A 10,000-nucleotide genomic window follows, 5' to 3' on the forward strand; every position below is an offset into this window, starting at 1 on the left:
TTTATTTATTTATTTATTTATTTATTTATTTATTTATTTATTTATTTATTTATGTTTTTGTTGTACAAGATTAACAGGGCCTCTTAACGCTCTCGCGTTGTCTCATCATAGAGACCCTTGCAGCAGCAGCAGCAGCTGCTGCTGCTGCTGCAGCTGCTGCTACTGCAGCAGCAGCAGCAGCTGCTGCATATGATGTTAAAAAGGGTAAGCGGATATAGCACAGGTGCCTAGGAAGAAATACAGTTAATGCAGCAGCGGCAGCAGCAACTCCAGCTGCAGCTGCAGCTGCTGCAGCTGCAGCTGCTGCAGCTGCAGCTGCTGCTGCTGCTACTGTCTATAGTATAGTTGATAATCTGTGTTTATTAATCCTCAATATCATCTATTTCTTCTGTCTCCTTCTTTATACTGTCTCCTTCTATACTCTGCTGCTGCACTCCTGCTGCTGCTGCTGCTTCTGCTGCTGCTGTTGCTGCTGCTGTATACGGTAATACGTTGACAAACTGCCTCTGCTGCTGCTGCTGCTGCTGCTGCCGCTGCTGATAGGAGCAGCAAATAGAACAGGGAATGGACAAAGGAGGGGCAATGCAGCAGCAGCAGCTGCTGCTGCTGCTAAATAGATTTTCTTCTGTCTCCTGTGTCTCCTTCCATTGCCTCTTTTGCTGCCCATACAACCCCCCTCGCTGCTGCTGCTGCTGCTGCTGCTGCAGTTGCTGCAGGTGCTGCTGCAGGGGTCCTTCCCAATGCAGCAGCAACCTCCAACAATCGGGGCTGAAACAGCACAACCCCCCGCAGCTACCTGCTGCTGCTGCTGCTGCAGGCCATCGAAGAGAGCCACCACCACCAGCAGCAGCAGCAGCAGCAGCAGCAAGAACAGCAGGTCTTTTATTAGGTTGTCTCCTTTGCTGCTGATAAAGGAGACACAAAGGAGACAAAATATCAGCAGCAAATACACCTATTGATGTATCTAGGCAGCAACCCCAAAAGACACGAGCAGCAGCAGCAAAAGAAGAGCTTGTTGCTGCTGTAGCAATCTGCTGCTGCTGCTGCTGCTGCTGTTCAGATGGCAGCAGATGCTGCTGCTGCAGCAGCAAACGAACACTGCGGGTATATGATGACCAAGCAGCAGCAACATCTTGCTGCTTCTTTCTTATATCCCCTACTATACTACCACTAAAGGCGAAGCCCCAGCTCCTGCTGCTGCTGCTGTTGCTGCTGTTGCTGCTGTTGCTGCTGCTGCTGCCGTTGCTGCTGCGGGAAGGACAGCAGGGGTGTAGATTGGCGTCTAAGACAGCTCTGCCGCAGCACTCTGCAGCAGCAGCAGCAGCAGATGCATCTGCTGCTGCAGATGTGTCTCCTCCTGTGTTACTTCTTTTGTATCTATTCCCTGCTGCTGCTGTTGCTGCAGCAGCATCAACAGCAGCAAATGCAGCAGCAGCAGCAGCAGCATCCTCTATATCATCAAAGAAAGGTATATAATTTGCATGCAGCAGCAGCACAAACCCTACAGGATCTACGGGGGTTTGCTGCAGCACAGCAGCAGGAGAGAAGTATAGAGGAGGTCGTTGCTGCTTAGGGTATAACTCTATGAATGTTAGCTGCCGTGGCTGCTGCTGCTGCTGCTGCTGTTGTTGTTGTTGTTGTTGTTGCTGCTGTTTCTCCCCTACTGATGCTGCAGCAGCAGCAGCAGCAGCTGCTGCTGCTGAAGGAGCAGCAACAGGAGGAGGAGGCAGCAACGGAGAACCACAAGGAGTAAAGTTGCGGATAGATTCACCTGCTGCCCATAACCAACTAGTACCTGCAGCAGCAGCAGCAACAACAGCAGCAGCAGCAGCAGCAACAGTAGAGTAGGGTGTTGCACCAAGCGAAGATGTACAGCAGCAGCAGCAGCGGCAGCAAGCATAGAAATAACACCAGCAGCAGCAATACAAACAGAAGCAGCAGCAGAACCAGCAGCAGCAACAACAACAGCAGCAGTAACAGCAGCAGCAGCAACAGCAGCAGCAGCAGAAGCAGCAGACTCACCTCCATTTAGTATGTAGTGCGGGGACTGCTGTTGGATCACGGGAGCCTCAGGTGCTGCTGCTGCTGCTGCTGCTGCTGCTACTGCTGCAGCAGCATCAGCAGCAACACGTGACCAATCCAAGCGCTGCGGTTGCTGGTGCACCCGTAACAGCTGCTGCTGCTGCTGTTGCTGCTGCTGCAGCTGTTGCTGCTGCTGTTCCTCAACTGCTGCCAGCAAGTCGTCGAGGTCATCATCCCACAAACCTTCATCTGCTGCTGCAGCAGATGACGCTGCAGCAGCAGCAGCAGCAGCAGCAGCAGCGTCTATCGTATTCCCTGCTGCAGTGTTGCAGCTACTGCTGCTGAAGGATGGTACACTTGCAGCAGCAGCAACAACTGCAGCAGGAGCAGCAGCAGCAGCAGCAGCAGCAGCAGGAGCCTTACAATTGACTGGAGCCCACACCATGCCTCCCCAAATACCCCGTGAAGGTTCTGTCTCCTCTGCTGCTGCTGCTGCTGTTGCTGCTGCTGCTGCTGCAGTCGGCAGCATGGACTGACGGGTAAGGGAGTCCAATGTCTGCTGCTGCTGCTGCTGCTGTTGCTGCTGCTGCTGCTGCTGTGTGCAGCAAGGGAGCCTTTTCCCATAGAGGAATTTCCCTAAGGCATGAAAAGACGCCAACTGTACATCCTTACACCATACTGCTGCTGCTGCTGCTGCTGCTGCTGCTGCTGCTGCTGCTGTTCCTCCTCCCGCTGCTGCAGCATTCTGTCTCCCGCCTCCTCGCCGGGGAGGGGTTTGTGACGCTGCTGCTGATGCAACAGCAGCAGCAGCAGCAGCAGCAGGTGCTGCAACAGGAGCAGCAGCAGCAAGATGTAGACTACCTAATGCCTGTCTTATATCTCCTCTGCTTGCTGCAGCAATTGCTGCTGTGTCTGCTGCAGCAATACGTGCAGCAGCAGCAGCACGTCCCTGCTGCAGTAGATCTGTTACTGTTTGCTGCTGCACTCGCTGCAGCAAACGTCTAACCTGTGCAGCAGCAAAGACACACAAAAAAAAGACAAATAAATAAATAAATAAATAAATAAATAAATAAATAAATAAATAAATAAATAAATAAATAAATAAATAAACCTGTATATCTGTAGGAGGATTAAGCTTAACTGTACATACACCTGAATTATTTATTTGTATAAATCGCTGCAGCAGCAGCAAATCATCATAATTATCTCCTATACATATTACTAGGGGCTGGACGCTCCTCTGCTGCTGCTGCTGCTGCTGCTGTTGCTGCTGCTGCTGTTGGGGGTGCTGCTGCTGCTGCTGTTCGTACGGCTGTAGACGGTGCTGCAGCAGCTGCTGCAGACGACGCGTAAAGGATGGGGAATGCTGCAGCAGAGTTGTAGGTAGCTGCCGCAGCAGCACTACTGCAGCACCACTCCTGCTGCTGCTGCTGCTGCTGCTCTTGCTGCTGCTGCTGCTGCTGCCTAAGGGTAACGCGCGGCGTCTACTTGATTCAGAGAGGAAAGACAAGAGAGCAGCACCTAATGACAAAGGCTCCCCTGCGGTGTATCGGCTCCCTCCTCCTGTTGCTGCTGTTGCTGCTGCTGCTGCTGCTGCTCTACTGCCTGCAGCAGCAGCAGCAGCAGCAGCCTCATCGAACTCTAAGACATTTAGACCTAAGGAAGCTGCTGCTGCCATCAGCAGCCAACGCTTACCGCAACCAGAGGGGCCCTGCAGCACTAAGATACAAGGAGGCAGCGGCTTGCTGCTGCTGCTGCTGCTGCTGCTGTTGCTGCTGCTGCTGCTGCTGTGGAACTGTCCATCAATATCCATTGAATTGGGGTCCGAAGGCTCCCCTTCCCTCATCCTCCTATCCCGCTGTTGCTGCCATTGCTGCTGCACTTGCTGCTGCTGCTGCCCAGCAGCAGCATTAGCAGCAGCAGGAGCAGCAGGATCAGGAGCAGCAGCAGCAGCAGCAAAGGGGCGAAGGAATTCAATTACCCTTGCTACCTTAGCAGGAGGATGAACAAACTGAAAGTTGTCTGTACACCCGGGAGCTGCTGCTTCATACCACGAAAAGCTGCTGCTGCTGCTGCTGCTGCTGCTGCTGTTGCTGTTGCTGCTGTTGCTGTTGCTGCATGCAGCAGCAGCAGCAGAAGGGGCCTTGGAGACCTTTAATGGGGAAGAAGCTGGCCGTAGCCATAGGGGGGTCCTATCCCCATTGGCAGCAGCAGCAGCAGCAGCATGCGCTGCCAGCAGCCCCACACCGATGTGGCTCTTGCTGCTAATACTACCATTGTTGCTGCTGCTGCTGCTGTGGTTGCTGCTGCTGCTGCTGCTGCTGCTGCTGCTGCTGCTGACGAGGCTTCGAATAGGGCGCCTAGATTCGGATAAGGCAGAAGTCTTTATGCTTCTGCTGCTCCTTGAGGAGGCTTTCCTTCCTTCAGCTTTGCTGCTGCTGCTGCTGCTGCTGCTGCTGTTGCTGCTGCTGCTGCTGCTAGCTATCCTTGCTGAGCTCCGCGCGCAGAGCTTCCTTCCCTGCGTCGCAGTCCCCTTGTTGCTGCCAATGCTGCTGCTGCTGCTGCTGCGGGTGACGTATTCGAGTTCGTAGCAGCTGCTGCTACTGTTGCTGCTGCTGCTGCAGTTGCTGCTGCTGCTGCTGCTGCGGCGACGGAGACGCCTGCGGCGGCGACGGGGTTGCTGCAAAGGAGAGACAGCAGAAAGATCAATAACAGGTGTCTCCTCTTTGCTGCTCTTTAGTAGGGAGGCAGACGGCATTGGTGCATCTTCCTGCTGCTGTTGCTGTTGCTGCTGTTGCTGTTGCTGCTGTTGCTGTTGCTGCTGTTGCTGCTGTTGCTGCTGTTGGTGTGTGCCTGCTGCATGCAGCAGCAACAAGAAGTAGGAACTCCTCCTGCTCTTGTTAGACTCCTCTGTTGTCCCTATATATTATATTCATACATTTGCTGCTGCTGCTGCTGCTGTTGCTGTTGCTGCTGCTGCAGGGGGGTCGTGCATGCGTCTTCAAATATGCTACTGACGACAGGAGCTGCTGCTGCTGCTCTCACAGCAGCAACAGCAGCAGCAGCAGCAGCAGCTGCTGCTTCTAGCTGAATAACAAGGGATAAGGTCACCTGTGACCACGTAGAAGGCAAGGCCCTTATAGCTCCAAGGATTGGCTGCTGTTGCTGCTGCTGCTGCTGCTGCTGCTGCTGTTGCTGCTGCAGCTGCAGCTGCTCTTGCCGCAGATCGCGGCTATTGAGAGGGTCTTTAGGTGTAAACCCTAAACCCTAAACCCTAAACCCTAATTATTATTAAGGCAACGATGAACATCTAAAGAAGAGTGGGGGGATGGGGGGGTCGTGCATGCACGCCGGTGCTGCTGCTGCTCGGCAGCGGCTGCTGCTGCTGCTGCTGCTCGACGCCGTGCTGCTGCTGCTGCGGCTGCTGCTGCTGCTGCTCTCTTATCAACATTTTCTCTTACTTGTCCTTTCTCTAAGGGATGCTTTGTTGTGTTACGTAAGAAATAAATCGCAGCAGCCGCAGATCTTGGCGGTACCCCGCTGCAGCAGCAGCAGCAGCAGCAGCAGCAGCAGCGGGAGGCCACAGCAGCAGAGTATCCTCTCTATTCTTCCCTTCTTATATTTAAATTTGTTTATAAGAAAAGAATTTGTTTCTTAATAAAGACTTTTTCCCACGAGGGCAGCAGCAGCAACACCACCACTGATACATCAGCAGCAGCAGCAACAGCAGCAACAGCAGCAGCAGCAGCAGCAGCAGCAGCAGCAATGCAGCCTTACGGGGGAATTCCCCCAACTATGATGGGGATGAGGCCAATGGCCGGGGTAGCGCCAACGATGATGCCTCCACAGGTGCGTTTGCTGCTGTTGCTGTTGCCCTTGCTGCTGTTATTGTTGCTGCTGCTATTGCTGCTGTTGCTATTGCTGCTCTTGCTGTTGCTGCTGCTGCTGCTGCTGCTGCTGCTGCTGCTGCTTGTTGTTGTTGTCTTTTTTTAAGGATATGCTTACCATGCAGTTGGTGGTAACATCCTCTGTTTTCACTGCTTGTGCTGCTGCAGTAGCAGCAGCAGCATTTGCTGCTGCTGCTGCTATGCGTCTGAGCTGCCTGCAGCAGCAGCAGCAGCAACAACAGCAGCAACAGCAGCAACAGCAGTATTGCTGCTGCAGAGATTTGCATGCATGCATTTACAATAAAGACAATTAAATGTTTGTTTTTTTTTGTCTCCTCCTCCCTTATGTGGCATGTCTCCTTTTTAATTAATTATAAATAAATAAATAAATAAATAAATAATTTAATTAATTAATTAATTAATTAATTAATTAATTTATTTATTTATTTATTTATTTATTTATTTATTTATTTGCTGCAGGCATATGAGGTGTCTCCTTATCAAGTAGCAGGTGTCCCTGGTAAGTATAATTGTCTCCTTATTTATTTATTTATTTATTTTATTTATTTATTTATTTATTTATTTATTTATTTATTTATTTATTTATTTATTTATGTATAGGTGTAGGGATGCCAATGACAGCACCAATGGGTTACGGTGTCCATACACCTATGATGCAGCAGCGTCCTCTGTTACCACCACAGCAGCAGCAGCAGCAGCAGCAGCAACAGCAGCAGCAGCAGCAGCAGCAGCAGAGAGCAACAACATTATATATAGGCAATATAACTAAGCATGCAGATAATGATTTTATGAGGAATCTATTAGGGGTAATACATTCTTGCTGCTCTCCTGTTGCTGCTGCTGTTGCTGCTGTTGCTGTTTGTTGCTCTCTTATTGCTGTTGCTGCTGTTTGTTGCTCTCTTATTGCTGTTGCTGTTGTTTGTTGCTCTCCTGTTGCTGTTGCTGCTGCTGCTGCTGCTGCTGCTGCTGCTGCTGCTGCTGCTGTTGCTGTTGCTGCTGCTGCTATGTAAGAAATATAATATATTATTATAGGATAGAAAAGAGTATAATAGATATAAAAACAAGTATATATAATATTTTTTTTTCTTTTTTTTTCCCTGTCCCTCTCCCTCTTCCTCCTTTCTCTCCCTCTCCCTCCTCTTTCCTCCTTCCTCTCCTTCCTTCCTCTCCTTCCTTCCTCTCCTTTAGGAATTTGGTCGTGTATTACGATGGAATAGACAGAGTGATCCAATAAATGGTCAATTGGCGGCATTTGGATTTGTTGATTTTGTTGATCCTCTTTCTGCTGCTAAATGTATATCTTCTCTTATTAATACTAAATTACATAATAGACTTCTTGTTGTAAGTATATTTAGGGTTTAGGGTTTACGGTTTAGGGTTTACAAGGGTTTATTACCTACGGTAGGAGAAGGAGCGGATTTACGGCAATATTTTCCTCTTATTATATCTTATTCTTTTCTTTTATTAGCGTTTATAAGGGTTTATTAGGGTTTATTAGGGTTTATTAGGGTTTATTAGGGTTTATTAGGGTTTAGAAGGGTTTAGAAGGGTTAAAATAAGGGTTTAATAGGTTTACCCTACAGTCTTGTGTTTATTGTCTAGGGTTTAATATTTCTATACTTGGTGATAATTTAAGGGTTTATAGGGTTTCTAGGGTTTCTAGGGTTTAGGGTTTCTAGGGTTTAGGGTTTAGGGTTTTGTATGTAGGTGAATTGCAATGACAAAGTTAGAGCGGAGATCGCAAAAGTTACAGAGGAAAGAATTCTTGCTACTATGCGAGCTGTACGTACTACTGCAGCAGCAGCAACAGCAGCAGCAACAGCAACAACAGCAGCAGCAGTAGTAGCAGCAGCAGTTGCAGTAGCAGAAGCAGCAGCGGTAAAAGTAGTAGCAGCAACATGAATTGCATGCATGTATATATATATATATATATGTGTGTTATTACTGCTGCTGCTGCTGCTGCTGCTGCTGCTGCTGCTGCTGCTGCAGTATAAGACGAAGACACGACAACAAGTAGAGGAAGAAATTCAAGAAGAATATAAAAAATTAAGAGAAGGAGTGCAGCAAATATTAGATAAAAAAAATGCTAGCCTACCTGTACGTCAACTGCTGCTGCTGCTGCTGTTCTTGCTGCTGCAGTTGCTGCTGCAGTTGCTGCTAATAGTTGTGCGTCTGCTGCTTATATGGGCTGGATAGCAAGCATTGAGTTTTTAGGGTTTATTAGGGTTTATTAGGGTTTATTAGGGTTTATTAGGGTTTATTAGGGTTTATTAGGGTTTATTAGGGTTTAGGGTTTAGGGTTTGTTGGTGTATAATAGGACGATGATGATGCTGAGCCAACAGATCCAAAGGTAGAGCCACCGCCGCAACCTCCTGAGCCTCACAGCAGCAGCAGCAGCAGCAATCAAGGTAGCAGCAGCAGTAATTTAACAAATGGTAGCAGCAGCAGCAAGACAGCAGCAGCAGCAGCAGCAGATACAGCAGCAGGCTCCGCCTTCCATAGACTAAGGAAGCTAGACCCTGAAGCAATTGCTGCTGCAGCAGAGAATTCTATCTATCGTATTGCCCCTGATGGGACTGATAGACGAACGTGAGTACTCCTCCTCCTGCTGCTGCTGCTGCTGCTGCTGTTGCTGCTGCTGTTGCTGTTTGCGGTTGTGGTGGTGGTGCTGCTGCTGCTGTTTGCTGTGTTGCTGATAGGGTTGCTTCTTCCGGTGCTGCTGTGGTGGTGCTGTTGCTGCTGCTGTTGTTGTTGCTGCTGCTGCTCATACTGCTGCTGCTGCTGCTGCTTCTGCTGCTCATAATGCTGCTGCTGCTGCTGCTGCTGCTGCTGCTGCTGTGTATAGTTATATTGAAGAAGATTATCGTCCAAGTCGTCGTGAGTTAGAAAGATTACAAAATGCAGGAAGAAGAGAAGCAGAATACGAGAGGTAATAAACCCTAAACCCTAAACCCTAAACCCTAAACCCTAGAAACCTTCTAAACCCTAGAAACCCTCTAAACCCTCGAGTGAAGGGTTCCGTTGATTGTGTGCACAACAAGCAGCTATTAGGGGGGTTTATATGGCTTGATATATGTAGGGTTTAGGGTTTAGGGTTTATGGTCTAGGGCTTAGGGTTTAGGGTTTAGGGTTTAGGGTTTGTGATCAGAGAATTCACTCGTCGTGAAGCGGCTTGGAAGATACAAGAACAGAACTTGGCTGTAGATAGAGAAAAGTGAGCTAGGGTTTAGGGTTTAGGGTTTAGGGTTTAGGGTTTTTGCATCTACTATAGTTATATGCATCGATTGTTGACTTCTTGTCGATAGCAATGCTAGGATTAGGGTTTAGGGTTTAGGGTTTAGGGTTTGTTTATTTATTTAGGGAGTTGGTTGGTGAGATGGAGATAAGCCAAGAAGATAAAAGAAGACTTATTGAGGCAGATCTAAGAGGAGGTAATCTAAACCCTAAACCCTAAACCCTAAACCCTAAACCCTAATTCTCCTTTGTGGATTTTTTTTGTTTTTTTTTTCTCCTCAAATTTTTTTGTGGTTATATTTTGCACCCTCCCCTTATTGCTGCTGCTGCTGCATCTGCTGCTCTTGCTGCATCTTATGCTGCTGCTGCTGTTGCTGCTGCTGTTGCTGCTGCTGTGTATAGAATGGTGGGAGGGTTTAGAGGATCCGTCAGTTCGTGCAGAGAGAAAAGCGCGAAGAAAATTAGAGGCAGAAGATGATGCTGCAGATGCAGCAGCAGAGCAGCAGGAGCTGCAGCAGCAGCAGCAGCAGCAGCAGCAGCAGGATAGGGATATGAGTGAGGATCGTGAGTTAGATGAGCAGCATGCAAAGAAAGACAGCAGCAGCAAAGATAAACATAAATATGGCAGCAGCAGCAGCAGCAGCAGCAGCAGCAGCAGCGGAGATAAAGGAAGAAGCTCAGATAAAACAAAATCGCATGTAAGCAGCAGCAGCAGCAGCAGCAAACAGCAACAGCAACAGCAGCAGGAGCAGCAGCAGCAGCAGCAGCAATATGTATGTATATATTTGCATGCATGCATAAATACATATCTATATATGTCTGCAGGATTCTTCTT

General features: G+C 48.9%; 2 protein-coding genes across 2 annotated transcripts in view; one reads left to right on the forward strand and one right to left on the reverse strand.

Annotated features, from left to right (window-relative positions):
- Nucleotides 1-1,170: 1,170 nt before the first annotated feature.
- On the reverse strand, nt 1,171-4,780 carry EMWEY_00023660 (hypothetical protein, conserved; the record flags this gene model as incomplete). The annotated part of the gene is made up of 5 exons (XM_013477961.1): nt 1,171-1,293; nt 1,665-1,795; nt 2,023-2,292; nt 2,446-3,028; nt 3,245-4,780. 5 exons carry the CDS (start codon nt 4,778-4,780, stop codon nt 1,171-1,173), a joined length of 2,643 nt encoding a protein of 880 aa, XP_013333415.1.
- A 1,764-nt stretch (nt 4,781-6,544) lies between these two features.
- Nucleotides 6,545-10,000, forward strand: part of EMWEY_00023670 (RNA-binding region RNP-1 domain-containing protein, related) — a gene marked incomplete at both ends in the record, with an annotated part of 3,986 nt that continues 530 nt past the window's right edge. The window contains 8 exons of the mRNA XM_013477962.1: nt 6,545-6,736; nt 7,119-7,271; nt 7,638-7,712; nt 7,920-8,027; nt 8,249-8,520; nt 9,080-9,145; nt 9,292-9,362; nt 9,568-9,863. Coding sequence (XP_013333416.1) covers nt 6,545-6,736; nt 7,119-7,271; nt 7,638-7,712; nt 7,920-8,027; nt 8,249-8,520; nt 9,080-9,145; nt 9,292-9,362; nt 9,568-9,863 — 1,233 coding nt within the window. The remainder of the gene's footprint in view (nt 6,737-7,118; nt 7,272-7,637; nt 7,713-7,919; nt 8,028-8,248; nt 8,521-9,079; nt 9,146-9,291; nt 9,363-9,567; nt 9,864-10,000) is intronic.

Source organism: Eimeria maxima, genomic scaffold, assembly GCF_000499605.1.
Source record: "Eimeria maxima Weybridge genomic scaffold, Emw_scaff239, whole genome shotgun sequence".
NCBI lineage: Eukaryota > Apicomplexa > Conoidasida > Eucoccidiorida > Eimeriidae > Eimeria > Eimeria maxima.